Source organism: Odontesthes bonariensis, chromosome 14 (assembly GCF_027942865.1).
Source record: "Odontesthes bonariensis isolate fOdoBon6 chromosome 14, fOdoBon6.hap1, whole genome shotgun sequence".
NCBI lineage: Eukaryota > Metazoa > Chordata > Actinopteri > Atheriniformes > Atherinopsidae > Odontesthes > Odontesthes bonariensis.
This window is the reverse complement of record NC_134519.1, coordinates 4996062-5016050: the sequence shown is the minus strand read 5'-3', so window position 1 is coordinate 5016050 and position 19989 is coordinate 4996062. Positions and strand designations below refer to the sequence as shown.

At 41.6% G+C, this 19989-nt stretch overlaps 1 protein-coding gene across 2 annotated transcripts; it reads left to right on the top strand.

The window, feature by feature from the left end:
* Positions 1-2688: 2688 nt before the first annotated feature.
* LOC142398598 (tripartite motif-containing protein 16-like) lies at positions 2689-13235 on the top strand. Of its 2 annotated transcripts, XM_075482661.1 has the most exons (3): positions 2689-3796; positions 4918-4927; positions 12255-13235. In XM_075482661.1, the coding sequence occupies exons 1-3, from the start codon at positions 2702-2704 to the stop codon at positions 12857-12859; spliced, it is 1710 nt and encodes a 569-aa protein (XP_075338776.1). In that variant the 5' UTR covers positions 2689-2701; the 3' UTR covers positions 12860-13235. The 2 variants fall into 2 exon arrangements, with proteins under 2 accessions (XP_075338776.1, XP_075338775.1); XM_075482660.1 differs by lacking the exons at positions 2689-3796; positions 4918-4927 and having other exon boundaries at positions 11116-13235.
* The last annotated feature ends 6754 nt before the right edge of the window (positions 13236-19989 follow it).

Genomic DNA, 19989 nt, shown 5'->3' with positions numbered 1-19989 from the left:
TGCAGTACCTGAACATAACGAACATAACGGGTCTCCATTTACCCACTGCCCGCTCTCCATCATTCATGTCTGCCTGGTACCACCTGCCTAAACTCTTCACTGCCTTTTCCCTTATTATTGGAATGTTTTCTTCATGTATTACAAACTTTCTATCACTTCATTTCCCTCTACTTATTGAGATACTTCTAGGCTTAGTAGGTTTGATTTTCATACCAGCCCACTTTAGATTTTTGTTAAGTCTCTAAAGTATTCTCTTCATACATGGCACTGTTGTAGTCACTAAACTCATATCATCCATGTATGCTGTAATTGGTGTAAGGCGCATGCCATCCTGACGTCTCTCTCCTACAACCCACTTGGAAGCTCTAATAATTATCTCCATCGCCATTGTAAATGCTAATGGAGAAATCGTACACCCTGCCATAATGCCTATTTCTAGCCTCTGCCAACCTGTTGTGAAACCTGCTGTACTTAGGCAGTCTAATATCCTGAAAATATGCTCTTACTAAGTTAACAACTACTACGGGCACTCTAAAATACTCAAACGCTTTCCAAATAAGGCTATGTGGCACTGAACCAAATGCATTTGCTAGATCCAGAAATATAACATGCAAGTCTTTTTTCTCAATCTTGGCTGTCTGAATCTGATGCCAAATCATGCTAGTGTGCTCTAAGCACCCTGCGAAACCTGGTATTCCTGCCTTCTGCACAGTAGTATCTATTAAGCTATTCTTTTCTAAATAACTAGCTAATCTCTGTGCAACTAAACTAAAGAAAATCTTCCCCTGACTCAGGTCCAAGGACTCTTTCTCCTTTGGAATAAGAACGCCTCCTGCCCTACGCCATGCTCTAGGAATAACCTGTTTCTCCAAAACTATTTTTAATTGCCTTCACAAAACTTTAGGATATCAGGTGCACTTTTATAAACCCGGTAGGGGACTCCATTTGGCCCTGGGGCCGCTGAAGCCTTTGCACGCCTGACTACCTCCTCAACCTCCTTCCACCTAGGTGGTCTAACATCCATCTTATGAGCTATCTCTCCTAATGGTGGCATGTCAGGTGGAAGGCCTACTACTCTACGCTGCTCAAGATCTGAATATGTATTTCTTAGATACTCTTCCACCTCTAACTTTGTTGCCTTAAGCTGCCCTCCCTTTTCCTGGTTAAACAATCCTTTAACAAACTTGAACGGGTCCCTGTAAAACGCAGTCCTTACATATTCTTTCTTCTTTCTCTTTTTCCTAAGACATTCAGCCCTGAGTAATGCTAGCCTGCTTCTCAATTCTTCCTGCAAAACATTAATTCCCTCTCTCTCTTCTTCTGTAGCTTTTTTCCACTGCTTTCTTAAATTTCTTCTTTCCTTAACCAATTTTTCCATCTCTTTTTGCCGTCTAGACTTACCTAAATGTACTCTTTCAACCCTCTTTCTATCTTGCACCCAAAATCTTTCTACACTGTAGGAGTAAATTATATCTCCCATCTTCTCTAGCCTATCGCTTGCATTTCCTCCTAACCTATCCAATATTATCGACAAATCTTTATTGACTGCCTCCCATTCTTTGTTGCTATTTGCCCTAGGCCACTTAACTCTAGCTTTCTGCTCCATATTTCTCTCTCTAACTGGCCTGTTCACCTCAGTATCAGCTGCATCCCTTCTTAGAACCTCCTCCTCCTCCTCCGTAGCTGTGTTATTGATATCCTTCGGACTGTGGTTTTCTACCTGCCGCTGGACTTCATCCGACTTACTCGATTGACTTCTTAAAAAGTACTGATCGATTCGGCCACACTGCCCTTCCTTTACCACACATCTCTTTCTTCCCTGATGCATTTTAAGGCCTCTAACTGATGTTACCTTCTGCCAGCCACAAGGACAAACCTGGAGCTTACTTCCCTCTAGCCTACCACTTTTATTTTCTCCAGCTACGCTCTCTTTCCTCTGAGAACTATTCTGGTCAGTTCTAGCCCTAGAGAATTGGTCCGTGCCCCTATCCTTCACTGAGTCTCGTCTCCACCTCGTAGTCATGTTCGTTCCAGTCTCGGTTGTCATGTAGTCTGCCTGTGAGTCATCTTCCGCCCCTGCTCTCGCTGACTCTAGGGGTATTCTCTTTAATCTACTTGTAGCTTATGCTGGTTGTAACAAAGCTGCTAGGCCTCGCTACCGCTACCATGGATTGCTAGCCCATGGTAGCACCTTTGGGGTCTTTGCCTCCTGTCAGCTGCCCTATTCTAGATAGATAGATAGATAGGTAGGTAGATAGGTAGGTAGGTAGATAGATAAAACAGAGATGTGATTCAAACTTTTAACTAATAAGACAACAACATGTTATAGATCAGCAAATAATTCTCTGAACTTATATAAAGATTTCTGTCTGTCACTGAGCACAGCTTCAAATGAGGATTTAGTTATTTTGTAACAAGAGATAAAGCCGCTCCTCTTGCTGAAATGTGGCAAAGCCAGATGACCTTTGTCTTCTTCCTGTAAACACTGCGGCTGCAGTCTGTCCACATATTTCTTTGTTCCCTCCCCTTCACCTGTGTTGTTGTGGGTGTTACTAACATGTGGTGAATCATTTCACTCACACATGATTTGTTAACTTGAACTGTCGTCAGAATGTGTCATTGCTGCGTTTGTCAGTAGAGCTCAGATAAGTTTCAGCTTTCAGGAAATAAAACTCAGTCAGTCGCTGATCTGAGAGGAGAAATGGCGCAGAAAGGAGTTCAGCTGGATCAGGAAAGCATCTCTTGTTCAATCTGCCTGGATCTGCTGAAGGATCCGGTGGCTATTCCCTGTGGACACAGCTACTGCATGAGCTGTATTAAAGACTTCTGGAATGGAGAGGATCAGAAGGGAATCCACAGCTGCCCTCAGTGCAGGAAAACTTTCACAGCGAGGCCTGTCCTGGAGAAAAACACCATGTTAGCTGATTTAGTGGAGCAGCTGAAGAAGACTGGACTCCAAGCTGCTCCTGCTGATCACTGCTATGCTGGAGCTGAAGATGTGGCCTGTGATGTCTGCTCTGGGAGAAAACTGAAAGCCATCAAGTCCTGTTTATCCTGTCCGGCCTCTTACTGTGAGAATCACCTTCAGCCTCATTATGATGTGGCTCCATTAAGGAAACACAAGCTGGTGGAGCCCTCCAAGAAGCTCCAGGAGAACATCTGCTCTGTTCACGATGAGGTGATGAAGATGTTCTGCCGTACCGATGAGAAGTGCATCTGTTATCTCTGCTCTGTGGATGAACATAAAGGCCACGACACAGTGTCAGCTGCAGCAGAAAGGACTGAGAGGCAGAGAGAGCTGGAGGGGAGTCGGCAGCAGATCCAGCAGAGAATCCAGGACGCAGAGAAAGATGTGAAGCTGCTTCAGCAGGAGCTGGAGGCCATCCATCAGTCTGCTGATAAAACAGAGGAGCACAGCCAGAAGATCTTCAGCCAGCTGATCCGTCTCCTCCAGAAAAGAAGCTCTGATGTGAAGCAGCAGATCAGATCCCAGCAGGAAGCCGAAGGGAGTCGAGTCAAAGAGCTTCAGCAGAAGCTGGAGCAGGAGATCACTGAGCTGAAGGAGAAAGATGCTGAGCTGCAGCAGCTCTCACACACAGAGGATCACAGCCAGTTTCTGCACAGCTGGCCCTCAGTGGCAGCACTCAGGGGGGCTACACACTCATCCAGCATCCAGATCCGTCCTCTGAGGCACTTTGAGGATGTGACAGCAGCTGTGTCAGAGCTCAGAGATAAACTACAGGACATCCTGAGAGAGGAATGGGCCAACATCTCACTGAGAGTCGCTGAGGTGGATGTTTTACTGTCACAGCCAGAACCAGAACCTGAGAGCAGAGCTGATTTCTTAAAATATTCATGTGAAATCACACTGGATCCAAACACAGCACACAGACGTCTGTTACTGTCAGAGGGGAACAGAAAAGTGACATATATGGATCGACCTCAGTCTTATAGAAGTCTTATGGAAGTGAGATTAATGAATCTTCAGTCTTATTCTCGTCATCCAGACAGATTCACTAACAGGCCTCAGGTCCTGAGCAGAGAGAGTCTGACTGGACGTTGTTACTGGGAGGTGGAGATGAGAGGAGGAGTTAATGTAGCAGTCGCATACAAGAACATCAGCAGAGCAGGAAGTGGGAATGAATGTGGATTTGGATTTAATGACAAATCTTGGGCATTAGATTGTTCCTCAGACGATTATACATTTTGGCACAAAAACATAAAAACCTCCATCTCAGTTCCTCGGGCCTCCAGAGTGGGAGTGTACCTGGATCACAGAGCAGGTATTCTGTCCTTCTACAGCGTCTCTGAAACCATGACTCTCCTCCACAGAGTCCAGACCACATTCACTCAGCCGCTCTGTGCTGGACTTTGTGTTGGTGAAATCTCTGCATGGTGCGAGTTTTGTTCATTTAATGACAGAACAGTAACTGAAGGTGCAGGTTGTTCTGTTTCTTAATTCTTATACTTATCTATTAATCCAAATTAATTTTTGTTCTCTTGCTTTTTTTTTTAACTTGTTTTAATTCTGAATAGTTTTTCTGTTGATGTTTGGTGCTGAGGGTTCGGGTCGGTTTGTGGGTGTTCACTCAAAAATATCAGGTTCTTTTTAGTATTTGTGTGATCAAAGATGAATTATTACAGGATCAGGAAGGAAAACTGGAAGATAAATAATAAATTGACCAAGTTTGTTGTTTCCTGACATAGGGCTGTCGCGGCGAGGGAATTCCCACCGCGGTGACTCATAGCCGCTCAACAGCGCGGTATGCGGTGATATCGCATTTTTGTTCATTAGGCTACTTTCCACGACATGCAATGTTAGATGAAAATCGAGCGCATAATCCGGCTTTTTTTCCCCGCGATTCTGACATTTCACTTTGCTTTGCCTGTCATTTACTCGCTCACAGACCAACATAGCGGAGATCAAGCAGCGCATACCCCAGTTCTGCAACATTGTTGCCAGTGCCACACGGCAAATATCAACATTGTTGCAGACCTGCGCACGTTTCGTTTAGTAATGACGGAGAAAAACGAAGCAGATCAGCGCAGCAGTTGAGCTCACGTGTCCGGGATACAGTTTTTTTTAACAGACTGCCGCCGACCAACCAACCCCGGCACATTTTTTAAACTTTTTTTTTTTTTTTAAATAGTTTCACACAGTTTTTTTTAAATGATCAGGTATTTCCCAACAGCAAATGTGCACACCAAGCTGTGGTTCTGTGGAAGCTAGTTTATTGTTGATGTTAGACGGTCGCATTTACAACGTTAAACGTTAGATAATAAGGGAAGATTCAAAGCCATAAAGTGTCCGGACTAGGCAGAGGAGTAAAGCCGGGATAAAGGTAGGCCACTGCATTTTATTTTAACTTCTATTGCTACGACACTGAGTAGGCATATTCTTGTAATATCAGCTGCTGAGGGAGAATGAGACCACAACGAGTAGCATGCAGACGTGTGTGCGTGTGCGGTGCCTACATGCAAAGATGGCGACAGAAACGCGGCACCTCGCTGTGTTAATGTGTTTCTCCTGCCTTGCGGGGAATATACAATGTATCATTATTACTGTGCTGGCTTTAAAAAGTATCAGTTCTGTCAGTCGCTTTGTATCTACTGTGCAGTCTTAAAAACTCGTTTAGTTTCTCGAGTTGTTCTGCGCGTGCAAGCGGGCGTGCGGTGGGCGGTGGTGGCGGTGGCCTGGACACGCACCGCGGAGGTCCTCTCAGCACCGCGGTGATTGCATTTTGCGGTTATCGCGACAGCCCTATCCTGACACACTTCAGACAACTGATGTCGTCCCTTTATGGACTTTTACGGTGATTTCATGTGTTCTTTAGACAAACTTGTGCAGCTTCACAGTGAAGGACGCTGACTGTAAAGTTTGACTCCAGATTTAAATAAAACTCCCTTTCAAACTGATTTTGTGTGAGGTGTTATATCTCAGTCTAAAAGCAGCATGAACAAAGCACAATAAGTGATAATTACTTGATATTTACGTTGTTTTACATTTATTTTATCTCTTTGTCAACTGTGTCACACATTAGATGCTGAACATCTAACAAAACTTATGTTAACTTATAACTTATAACGGTGTTATCAACAGTGTTGGGGAAGTTACTTTAAAAATGTAATCCGTTACAGTTACAAGTTACCTTGTTTAAAATGTAATTGTAGTGTAACTTTTTGGATTACTTAAAAAAAGTAATGTAACTAATTACTTTTGGATTACTTTTGGATTACTTTTACCTATTTATGGTATAGGATAATCTGTATATTATCTGTATGATTCCATCTGTATTTATCACATTTATTTATACCATGATATTTTTCTTTTCATTGTACTGCCATAACTACATTATACATTCTCTGCACATACATGCATTTCTCTAGGTAATTGATCTATTCTGCACATATCTATTAACCATCTTTCCTTACAGTAGCTGTAAATAACTGCATTTTATCTCTAAATACTGCATGCTATACAATCTGCACACGTTACACTTGATAAGATGCCAAACTGCATTTCATTAATACATGTGCAATGACAATGAAGTGCTCTACTTTAGTAATAAATAAGCAAAGTAAGACTTTTACATCACATTTTATTTTTCTTTGCACACCCTTGCTTGTGTGTGTGTGCGCGAGTACTTCCGGTGAAAACTTCCGGTGATTTGACAGCTAGCGCGTCAGGTTAGGGCCAGTGGCCGTAAACAAAGGTTAACTTATAGCCGAGAAGAAAGATGATAATATAACGTAGCTAAAAAGACTAGCTTTCTTCAGTAGCCTAATGCTTACCGATTTAGCAAGCCTAGCAGCCTCGTTGCTAATGCTAGCCGCCGTAACGTTACCAACCATACCCGACGTCAAGGAGTTGGCTGAGCAGGGGCAAGATTATGGGGCTGGCAGAGTTAACTTCATAATGGGTGAGTGCAGGTTTCATTCACTTGTTTTCATTCTTTCACAGGATTGATTCACTTCATTGGTTTATCCGATTGCTGGCCGCCGAGCCATTATGTGTCTGGGTTTGTGTAGGTTACTGATCATGGTTGTTAGCAGTCGATAGTCAGGTTGTGTGACGTGTGTGTGAGTGTGTATTTTTTCTATGGGTACATGCCATTAACTGTATGAGCGGTCTGTGCTCGTTTTTTTTATTTTTATTTAATTAGATTGGAGATACTAATTAATACTGAGGGGGGGCTGGTCCCGGGGAAAATTGCCAGGGCCGATTTTTTTCCCCAGTCCGACCCTGCCGCTCTGTACTTCTGTCACTGCAACCTCGCACAAATTGTAATCCTGTTAAGTAACCCCCATTCTCACTGAATGTAACTGTAATCTGAGTACATCTTTTTTGCTTGTACTGTAACGGATTACAGTTACTTTTATTTTGTATCCTTTTACCGTAACGCCGTTACATGTAATCCGTTACTCCCCAACCCTGGTTATCAAATAAAAACTCGAGATTTGGCTCTCATTAGTCAAATGGAATTCCGGCAAAATGGGAAAAAGTCGGAAAATTGCGGATGGGAAAATGCTCGTTGAGCACCAAAATGGCCTATTTTAGAGGCCTTATAACTCAGCCATACAGCATAGCACAGACCTCATTCAAAGTTTAAATGTGACAGGAGACGCTCGGCTTTAACTGAACTAAAGGGTTTGTATTTATCTTATACAGCTTTGACACAACGGCAGTTTACGTTTTAGGGAGACAACATCTCAGCTCAGGCGTCTCTCACACTAAAATCCTCACTCTAAAATTGATACTGCACCAATTCCTGAAAAAAAATCTCTCTCATGTTCGAAATATCTGGCCGATCTGAACAAATTTTATTTCAAAACGTAGGCATTTTTGTCCTCTTTCACACAAAGTCACAGTCATTGAGCTCTGCCACACAGATTTATCACAAATCGCCTCTGAGCGCAGAGAGTCGTCCCTCCAGCTGACATTCCGCCCATTATAAACGCCTAAAATCATAAAATCAATGTCTTAAAATGATTTTAAAACTGCCATAAAAAACGAGCCACACATAGTAGCCGAATGAAAATTACACCGCTGGCTTCTGCCGTCTCTTGGGGCGCTCATGGTTAAAAAATTATTTGGATACGGCATTTCCTTTTCGAACAGCGACCGTTTGTTCGACACAGTCGAGTGCAGTCAAAATTAGTCTAATTTTAAGGAGCAATAGTGTCTGTCACCTGGTACACGTGCTGACGAGCTGTCTCCTAGCAACAAGCTTAACAGCCTGCTCTGGACTGAGACTGCTTATGAGGGCGGAGCCAAGATGGATGCCAAGGTGGAGCCATTTCGGGCCTTGCAGATGCCTTTTGAAAATACCCACAATGCAATGGGAAAATGCATTGAAAAGCACTTAACATTAAGCACTTAAGCATTTTGAAAATGCCATAAAAGTTGTATTTTAAACAGCACCTTGATAAAAAATGACATAGCTTTCTACAGTACACCTGTTTTCTCCATTTTGGGACTCGCAGAGGTGCAAAATTCAATGGGAAAATCGATTGAAAAGCACTTAACGAGCCCCAAAATGTATGTTTAAAATGCCAAAAAAGCTGTTTTTTAAACAGGACCTTGATAAAAAAATGATATAGCTGTCTTCTCCATTTTGGGACTGGCAGAAGCGCAAAATGCAATGGGAAAATCGATTGAAAAGCACTTAACGAGGCCATTTTGAAAATGCCATTAAAGCTGTATTTTAAACAGACCTTGATAAAAATGGCATAACTGTGTTCATCATACCTGTCTTAGGAATTTTGGGCGTCTGCGAGGCCCAAAATTCAATGGGAAAATCGATTGAAAAGCACGTAACAAGCCATTTTACATATTACATATTTTTGTAATCATATTGAATCAAATATTAATGTTATTATGCGTATTTATACTTATACGCTTTTGGCTGTGAGTGTTTGTTGTGTCTATAAATCTCAAGAGTCTATTTTTAAATAAATAATAAGTTAAATCAAATCAAACATATGCTTGAATCCACTTGCTGAGGATGGAGTTTTCTATTTGATAAACAAATTGATCGACTCGGTTATTTTTATTTCTAACGAAAGCCTCAATGAGACAAACCTGACATATTATTCGGTTCTCTTTGTTTGGCTCAGTGGTTTTAAGTGTTAAACAGCATCTTTAAGTCTTTGAATTTAGCATTTAAGAGTAGCTTTACTCATATTACACTCACACACCACTGCACTCTGTATGCTTGGGTTGGGCTGCTTTGTCCTGCTGCAAACTGGCTCCCCTGGCTGCGCTGCTGCCAGACGTGTATTTTCATATTGACGCATTTAACCAATTATATTTCAGCTATCATTGGTTGCCAGGCAAACAAATCTGCCGGGAGGCCAGAACAATCGGGTCTGCTGGCCCTAACTACATCTAGAATGTAGAAGACAGCGTAGCGAACCCCGAACCAATGCTATCAGACTGTCTCTGACGGCCCCCAACAGCCCATTGCAGGCGTAAGTGGTCTGATTGGCTCTAAGCAGACATATGGAAACGTCATTTTAATCACATTCGATGATTGGGTAGATTTTGACATGACGTCTGATTTCCGTTTTATACAAAACATCAATGGCTGAAGGAGGAGGATAATGTGATTTGGTGGCAAATTTATTGTTGCAGCCATTTGCCCGGAGGACTTTTACTGAGAAGCTGGGCATCGTAAAGAAAGGTCGGCTAACTCCCAAGTTAGCGAACCTGACACAAGCCTGTAAAGGATTTGTACGCCACTTTCAATCAGCAAATTACGAACGATACCCCCTGGCTTACGGGCTCCGAGGAAAACAGCAAGTTGTATTGTTGGGAGTCCCTTGAATCGTCCCGTATTTAGAAACAAAAGTACGGTTCTGTATTGAGCTGAAACGGGACACAATTTTGTAAAAATGCAGGAAATTGCATCTAAGAAATGCTAAATTTTCTGGGGGAGGACCCCCAGACCCCCCGCACAAATGAGGTTTCCCTATTTACAGTTGCCGACCGTTCTGAAGGCCCATGTGTGAAATGCACAGCCCGCCACTGATGGATTGCTAGCCCATGGCAGCACCTTTGGGGTCTTTGCCTCCTGTCAGCTGTCTTTCCAATCTGTCACATGGTCTTTCCCTTGTTGTCAGCTGCCCTATAGATAGATAGATAGATAGATAGATAGATAGATAGATAGAGATCTAAAAGGGAGAACTGATTCAAACTTTTAACTAATAAAACAAACAACATGTTATAGTTCAGCACATAATTCTCTAACTTAAGAGTTAAAACCGCTCCTCTCGCTGAAATGTGGCAAAGCCTGATGACCTTTGTCTTCTTCCTGCTCTGTAACACTGCGGCTGCAGTCTGTCCACACATTTCTTTGTTCCCTCCCCTTCACCTGTGTTGTTAGAAGGTGTAACTAACATGTGGTGACTCATTTCTAAAAGATAGTTACTGTAATTGTGCTAGTTGGAAGTTTCAAATCACTGTTTTGAGTCCGGTTAGAACTCCAAATAAATCAGTCGCAGTCCAGTGTTTTACTTGACTTGAATTTGCTGTTTATTCCTCACTTGACAGAACTGTATGTGGTTCTAGAACATAAAGAATAATGATATAACATCAGTGTCTAAACAAGTCCAAATAACTAACTGAAATTATATCACAGTTACACTGTGACTGACTGCAATATTAATAATGATCAATATGCTGCTTCTAAATAAAAGTAACATGAAAAACCCACGTTGGTAGCTCTCATTAAATGTGCACATGAACAAGCCCATTAATTAGGAGTAAAAACGGGTATATTCTGCTGAGTAAACTACATTCTTAACTTGCAATGTTACTTACTTCCTTTTTCACCCACACAAATCAAAATGAGGTGACAAACAAACTGTAAACAGCAAACTAAACAACACAAACTTTAACTGTAAACTCGCAGTGCAGCTCTTTTCTCATCTCTGCTCTTTCTGGTCTGCAGCTGCTCACTGGCAGTCTAAGCTCCGCCCCTTAAAGGGCCAGCATGTTTCACTCACACATGATTCGTTAACTTGAACTGACGTCAGAATGTGTCATTGCTGCGTTTGTCAGTAGAGCTCAGATAAGTTTCAGCTTTGAGGAAGTGAAACTCAGTCAGCCGCTGATCTGAGAGGAGAAATGGCGCAGAAAGGAGTTCAGCTGGATCAGGAAAGCTTCTCCTGTTCCATCTGCCTGGATCTGCTGAAGGATCCGGTGACTATTCCCTGTGGACACAGCTACTGCATGAACTGTATTAAAGCCCACTGGAATGGAAAGAATCAGAAGGGAATCCACAGCTGCCCTCAGTGCAGGAAAACTTTCACAGCGAGGCCTGTCCTGGAGAAAAACACCATGTTAGCTGATTTAATAGAAGAGCTGAAGAAGACTGGACTCCAAGCTGCTCCTGCTGATCACTGCTATGCTGGAGCTGAAGATGTGGCCTGTGATTTCTGCTCTGAGAGAAAACTGAAAGCCATCAAGTCCTGTTTATCCTGTCTGGCCTCTTACTGTGAGAATCACCTTCAGCCTCATTATGATGTGGCTCCATTAAGGAAACACAAGCTGGTGGAGCCCTCCAAGAAGCTCCAGGAGAACATCTGCTCTGTTCACGATGAGGTGATGAAGATGTTCTGCCGTACCGATCAGAAGTGCATCTGTTATCTCTGCTCTGTGGATGAACATAAAGGCCACGACACCGTGTCAGCTGCAGCAGAAAGGACTGAGAGGCAGAGAGAGCTGGAGGGGAGTCGGCAGCAGATCCAGCAGAGAATCCAGGACGCAGAGAAAGATGTGAAGCTGCTTCAGCAGCAGCTGGAGGCCATCCATCAGTCTGCTGATAAAACAGAGGAGCACAGCCAGAAGATCTTCAGCCAGCTGATCCGTCTCCTCCAGAAAAGAAGCTCTGATGTGAAGCAGCAGATCAGATCCCAGCAGGAAGCCGAAGGGAGGCGAGTCAAAGAGCTTCAGGAGAAGCTGGAGCAGGAGATCACTGAGCTGAAGAGGAAAGATGCTGAGCTGCAGCAGCTCTCACACACAGAGGATCACAGCCAGTTTCTGCACAGCTGCCCCTCAGTGGCAGCACTCAGGGGGGCTACACACTCATCCAGCATCCAGATCCGTCCTCTGAGGCACTTTGAGGATGTGACAGCAGCTGTGTCAGAGCTCAGAGATAAACTACAGGACATCCTGAGAGAGGAATGGACCAACATCTCACTGAGAGTCGCTGAAGTGGATGTTTTACTGTCACAGCCAGAACCAGAACCAGAACCAGAACCAGAGAGCAGAGCTGGATTCTTAAAATATTCATGTGAAATCACACTGGATCCAAACACAGCAAACAGACAGCTGTTACTGTCAGAGGGGAACAGAAAAGTGACATTAATGAATCAACTTCAGTCTTATTCTGATCATCCAGACAGATTCACTGAGTGGTCTCAGGTCCTGAGCAGAGAGAGTCTGACTGGACGTTGTTACTGGGAGGTGGAGATGAGAGGAGTAGGAGTTAATGTAGCAGTCGCATACAAGAACATCAGCAGAGCAGGATATGGGAATGAATGTGCATTTGGATATAATGACAAATCTTGGGCATTAAATTGTTCCTCAGATGGTTATTCATTTTGGCACAACAGCATCTTTACCTCCATCTCAGGTCCTCAGGCCTCCAGAGTGGGAGTGTACCTGGATCACAGAGCAGGTATTCTGTCCTTCTACAGCGTCTCTGGAACCATGACTCTCCTCCACAGAGTCCAGACCACATTCACTCAGCCGCTCTGTGCTGGAGTTTGTATTGATAATTTCTCTGCATGGTGTAAGTTTTGTTCATTTGATGACAGAACGGTCACTAAAGATGCAGGTTGTTCTGTTTCTTAATTCTTATACTCATCTATTAATCCAAATGAATTTTTGTTCTCTTGCTTTTTTTTCAACTTGTTTTTCTTCTTGATTGTTTTTCTGTTGATGTTTGGTGCTGAGGGTTCGGGTTGGTTTGTGGGTGTTCACTCAAAAATATCAGGTTCTTTTTAGTATTTGTGTGATCAAAGATGAATTATTACAGGATCAGGAAGGAAAACTGGAAGAGAAATAATAAATTGACCAAGTTTGTTGTTTCCTGACAGGACAGTGTTGTCTTTATGGACTTTTACGGTGATTTCATGTGTTCTTTAGACAAACTTGTGCAGCTTCACAGTGAAGGACGCTGACTGTAAAGTTTGACTCCAGATTTAAATAAAACTCCCTTTAAAACTGATTTTGTGTGAGGTGTTATATCTCAGTCTAAAAGCAGCATGAACAAAGCACAATAAGTGATAATTACTTGATATTTACGTTGTTTTACATTTATTTTAGCTCTTTGTCGACTGTGTCACACATTAGATGCTGAACATCTAACAAAACTTATGTTAACTTATAACTTATAACGGTGTTATCAAATAAAAATGTGAGATTCTGTATTATTATGGGGGCCAATGCCGAAGGCATTAGACACACATCTTACTCTGTTGCCAGACTCTTATTTTTCCGTTTCCGCCCTAAAGTTCGACGCGCTACTATTCTGGCAGCGATGGTCCGACGGACATAAAAAGCACACCGCTGCGTGCGCATCAATCGGGAATGGTGTGCCATGACTTTTGGCTCTCATTAGTCAAAAGGAATTCCGGCAAAATGGGAAAAAGTCGGAAAATTGCGGATGGGAAAATGCATTGAAATTTAAAAAATAGGCCATTTTGGCGTTCAACGAGCGCCAAAATGCCCTATTTTAGAGGCCTTATAACTCAGCCATACAGCATAGCACAGACCTCATTCAAAGTTTATATGTGACAGGAGACTCTCAACTTCAACTAAACTAAACTTTTTTTTTATAGGGCGGGCAGTAGATTGGCACCCATCAAAATTTCTTTTTATTTTCTAGTTATTATTATTTTTGTAATCATATTGAATCAAATATTAATGTAATTATGCGTATTTATACTTATACGCTTTTGGCTGTGAGTATTTGTTTTGTCTATAAATATCAAGAGTCTATTTTTAAATAAAGATTAAATAAGTTAAATCAAATCAAACATGTGCTTGAATCCACTTGCTGAGGATGAAGTTTTCTATTTGATAAACAAATTGATCGACTCGGTTCTTTTTATTTCTAACGAAAGCCTCAATGAGACAAACCTGACATATTATTCGGTTCTCTTTGTCGGGCTCAGTGGTTTTAAGTGTTACACAGCATCTTTAAGTCTTTGAATTTAGCATTTAGGAGTAGCTTTACTCATATTACACTCACACACCACTGCACTCTGTATGCTTGGGTTGGGCTGCTTTGTCCTGCTGCAGACTGGCACATTTTTATCTATAAATCTATCTGTTCCATCAACTTTTACTGTCTTAGTTTCAGTGAGCTGCTCCTGTTATCCCTCCCTCATGTTTGTGCAGAATATGGAAAGAGAGCATCTTCACGTGGTTGCTTCCTCTTGCAAAACCACCTGAATCTTAAGAAGCTGGCAAATAAAAAAGCAAATTTTTAACAAATCAGAAGCAGAGTCTTGTTGTAAATGTAGAGATTGATCATTCAGTCCCTGTTTATCCTGAGAGGACTGTGGGGAAAGGTCTTAAACTCTTGTTGTTTTAATATATGATGCATCATAGTTCTGATACCTGGCTGCATGTTTATCTTCTCCAGGACGGACTCAAGCTTTTTTATTTCCTGTTGTAGTCTAACCTGTTCAGGATCTGCAGAAGCTCTGTAAAAGGTTTCTGTAAGTTGTTTTGCAGATGTTTATGTGTTGGTTTCAGCTTCCTGTGATGAAAGAAAACAGACATAAACACTAAAAATAATCCGACTGCAGTCATGATTTCTGTTGTTTACTTTTCTCCTTAAAGATTTAGATTTATCGCTCTTAAAAATTCCAAAAAAGTATTTAAATCATAGGTCCTTTTCCATGAAATGAAAGGTTGTGTTCGAAACCGCATACTTCTCTTACTTCTCATACTACTCATACTGACTTTTTTCCCGGATGCATACTAGATTCTCCGAAATGTTGGGTATGCATCATGAGGTTACTACTCATACTCAAACTACCCAAGATGCAACGTAACGTAACGTCGCCGATCGTCATTTCCTGTCAAAACGGCAGTTTCAAGCTAGCTACAACGAAGGTAGGTTCACTTCCTGTTTTCAAAACAAAAGCACCAATTGTATCGTAATGGCTTTCCCTATGATAAAAGGCAACGGGTATTTTATTTTGTGAAAATAACCGGAAGTGCGTTGCTCACTGCGGCTAGCTTTAGTAGCGCCGAATTCGTGGGAACAAAATTGTAAACAGCCGGTATTTTGTCAGGTTTTCAACACGTTGAGGATCTAAACGACTACTTTCTCACCTGAAAATGTTTCAAATGTTGCTAAAGTTTACAGAGTTTAAAGCTTAAGAGAAATCAGCTTCAGGCCGGCTGATTTCGGCTCGGGCAGGAGCGAAATGCATTGTGGGTAAACGCTCTGCATAATGTCTGATCGATGAGTATGCAGTACGCTGTATGCAGTACGCTGTATGCAGTACGCTGTATGCAGTACGCTGTATGTAGTACGCTGTATGTAGTATGCAGTATGTAGTATGCTGTATGTAGTATGCAGTTTCGAACACAGCCAAAGTCTTCTTCTGTGCTTCCAGGTTTAAAGGAAGCCCCGCCCTATAACGCCCGGTCTTTTCTGATTGGTCAGCTCCAGTGGCCTAAACAGGAACCGCCCACTATGTGTTTTCATTTGAATTCAGAAGGAAAAGGACGTGAAAATCCATAAAAGCACAAGACGAGTCATCAACTAAGATCAACTAAATCACAGTAGCGAACCGTGAGCACTACGGCTGGGCCTTCACCTCAGCCCTCATTGCTGAAGAAAAAAAATCATTGCGGGAAAAAAGGCTATCAAGCTAGCCACAACATTGGTTTTGTCTTCCGCCATTCTGTCTCTCAACCGCTCCACTCTGCACGCTTTTCTTCTTCTTCTTCTTGGGTTATTATGGCGGTTGGCGGCTTAACGGAAAAGGTGCATTACCGCCACCTGCTGGACTGGGGTGTGGATGCAAGAGAGCCTACTCTAATGCTAGACTGGGGCTGCACGCTTTTCAGACTTCACGAAGGCCTACAATCTTTTTCTTTTGTCCCGCCCACTTCAAATCAAACCGTGATTGACAATTTTCCCATCACTCTCCAAACCAAAACACATAGCTTGGCCTTCCCCGAGATGCGTGAAGTCCTAACCAATTAATGAGCCGGTTAATCTTGCTTCGATAGAGATGGACGATTCTGATTGGATAGTATGTTTCAGGACAGTAACCCTTTCATTGCCGATGTGAATTTGACAGTAAACATAACTTTGGAACATAGATTAGCGAGAATGTAGTATTAAATGTATTGTATTAAATTAAATGAGAGTAATTGAGTTTTTTTATGTATACATATATTATTATTTAATACTAATATATTTTTGTTCTGAATTTTTTAAGGCCTTCTCTGAAGGCGTAGAAGGCCCTGAGGGTTCCCCTCTGCCAAATCACCATTTTGAATCCTTACAAAACAACTTTTTTTGTCATTATTGGTGCATTTACTGGGATATTTGCACAACCTGAGATATTTAATAAAGAAAACTAACAGGAGATTTGTGTAATGGAGCTTTAAACTTATTAACACACAGAAAAAGTCACAGTTGATTTACTTTACTGCAATAAGCTGCCAAAACTGTTGAGATGACAAAAAAAAAACACAGAGGAACTGTTTACCACTTGTCACTCTCTAATTCGTGTGATAAACGTAAGTAATTATAATTTAGAAGCTCTCTGAAACCTGAATGTACTGAAGTTATATAGGTTTATCCATCTAAAATCATTATTCTTTCAGATTTAAATCAGTCCTGGAATGACTGCGTTTTTACTGTTTCTAACAGCAAACCCTGCTTCTGCCTTTCTTTCTCAGATAAACGGACCTGTTCTGGGCACAGAGGCCGCTGCAGAAACATATTCTGCTTCCAAGATGGCCGCCGGGTGCTACCAGAGGGCGGTGCAGCAGTTCAGCAGCGCTCTGCAGGACGGAGGTCTGGGAACATGGCTCCGAAAACCTCAGAAGCTCAGTCACTTCAGCGTCAACGAGTAAAGAACCGAGAGTCAGAGGCTGAATGCAGAGGATCAGACTCAGGTTGAGGAATGAGGATGAGGTGCAGAGAATGTGAGGGAATGTTTTAGTTTCACTCTGAGTGGGCAAACATGTAAACCTGTGTCAAAGTCAGGCAAAAGCTCGACTGCACCTTTAACAGCAGTCCCTCCTATGTTCAGCCGTGTTCATATAGATGCATCCATTCAATTTAAGATGGAGAGCGCCATCAAATCAAATCAAATCAAATTTATTTTAAATTAATTTGCTATGTCTGATTTAAAAAAAAAAAACTCCTTAATTTCTGAAAAGTGACATTTTTGTCCACTTTTAAAACGACCTAAAAACATCATATAGTAATATTTTTCTCCACTTTTTTTTTCATAAATCTTTTATTCCACTTCAGTTCTGATCATAACTATCAAATCAAATAAAATAAAATTTATTTGTAGCACATTTCATGTACAAAACAGTTCAAAGTGCTTCACATAAAATAAAAGCATTGCAGCAGGGAGTGGAAGAAGCATTAAAAATACATAAAAGAACATAAAGAGAAACAAATAAAATTATTTAAATTAATTTAAAAACAAGCAACAGTCCAGATAAGTTCAAAGATATCAGTCTGACTTTTTCCTGGAGAACCATTTTGTGATGCAAATGTATTACTCTGTTGAACGCATATTGTTTTGAGAAGCAAAACGCTTTATTTTTTGAAGCCCAGCCAACTAGCCGGACTACCTTCATCAACAGCAAAACGAGGCTGGAACTCTGCTCACAGGACGCAGCAGGGGGTAAGAAGATGTTCAGAAATGATGCTGCTGATATGGGATGTTACACAGCTTCATGTCAAAAGAGGCGAACTGTCCCTTTAACCACGAGCTGCTCTGTGTGAGCAGCTTTAGATAGTGAATCTGAGCCCGTTAAAGCATTATATTTCGTGCTCAAACAGGGTTTTTTACATTGTCGTGACGACCCGTTCAGCCCTGAACTCTTAAACTGCGTCTTTGCCCTCAGAAATGTGTCGAAGGAAAAAGAATTCCCACCTTCTCAGAATGTCCTCTCCATGAAAACGTGACCTGAGTGACCTGAACAGCCCCGTTTACCACAACGGGAGCAGCTTTTATCTCCACAGTATGATCATTCCAGCAGATTTGTGCTCGTTCTCCCTGAAAGTTTGTGTTGGTAACCTGGTTGTTCTTCATCCTCCTCAGCGGTGTGACGGCACACTGACACCTAGAGGTTTCACTGAGGAAAGATTGGTGTTTAACGCAATAATTCCTCCAATTTATCCCGTTTAGATTTATTCTTTTATCCATTTAATCATAAGTATCACAAAGGCTTTTCCCCCCTTGTGTCACTCTGTGTTTATTTAGAAAAAAGGAGAACTTATGACCGTGGTTTGCAGGCTGTAAGATGTTCACAGAATGAATTTTTTATCTCTGGAAATAAAAGTGTTATTTCTCTGTTTGTGTGTGAAGAGTCAGATTTATTTGAGAGCTTTAATCTTGTGGAAGCAGATGTCCTGGACACTTCACATCCGTCCATTTTCTATACCTGCTTAATCCAATTTAGGGCCGCAATTAACCTCACATGCATGTTTTTAGACAGTCGGAGGAAGCCGGAGTAACTGGAGAGAACCTGCAAACTCCTCACAGAAAGCTCCCAGCCGGGAGTTGAACCTGCAACCCTCTTAATGTGAGGCGACGGTGCTCACCTGCTGCAGCCCACAAGTTAAACTCAAAGTTTAAATGTTAGAAAAGTAGGGCTGGGCAACGATTAAAATGTTTAATCTAATTAATCACATGATTTCCCTGATTAATCACGATTAATCGCATTTGTACGCAGAATCCAAAAGTAGTGTATAGCTTTTAGCATTTAGTTTTATTTTATATGTGCTGCCATATTTTTTTATTTAGTCATTTATTATTATTATTAATTAGTAGTATTTTTATTAGAATTGGTATTATTATTGTTGTTGTTAATATACAATCATTGTAAATATTAATATTTTTTTTGAGCTACTTGACTAATTTGAATTGCCCCCATTGGGGGAAGAATAAAGTATTTTTATATTCTTCTTCTATTCTATATGAATGAAAGTGCCATAACATTTGTTGTGCAAACACACTTTTAAAGGGATAATTCGGAGTAAAATGCACTTTAGATCAATTTACGGGATGTTGGGAGTACATACGTTGAGTTGACATCAAAATGATGTCCGACCACATGAAGACCTCGGGACACTTCGGTTTGGCTTTAGGGACCCTCTACTCACTACCACGTAAGTGTTATGTTGTTTGGAGCTGTAGAAGAGGTATAAAAATAGCGTTTTGTAGCGGTGACATGATATGCCCCATTCACCTCCAGGCTAACGACTTTTGGCTAAAAACGGTCAAATCGAAATTCTCAAAACACATCCGAATGACATGATTTTGATGTCAACTAAACGTATGTACTCCCAACATCCCGTAAATTGATCTAAAGTGCATTTTACTCCGGATTATCCCTTTAACATCAGCATCTTTCTGTAGTTTAAAAAGAGAGAGAAAATAGGGCCAAGAGATTGTGAGGTCTGACTTTTTCCTGGAGAACCATTTTGTGATGCAAATGTATTACTCTGTTGAGCGCATATTGTTCTGAGAAGCAAGACGCTTTATTTTTTAAACCCCAGCCAACTAGCCGGAACTACCTTCATCAACACCAAAACGAGGCTGGAACTCTGCTCACAGGACGCAGCAGGGGGTAAGAAGATGTTCAGAAATGATGTTGCTGATATGGGATGTCATACAGCTTCATGTCAGAAGAGGCGAACTGTCCCTTTAAAGACACTAGATTATTGTAGAGTGTGGTGCAAGACGCTCACTCAAAAACCA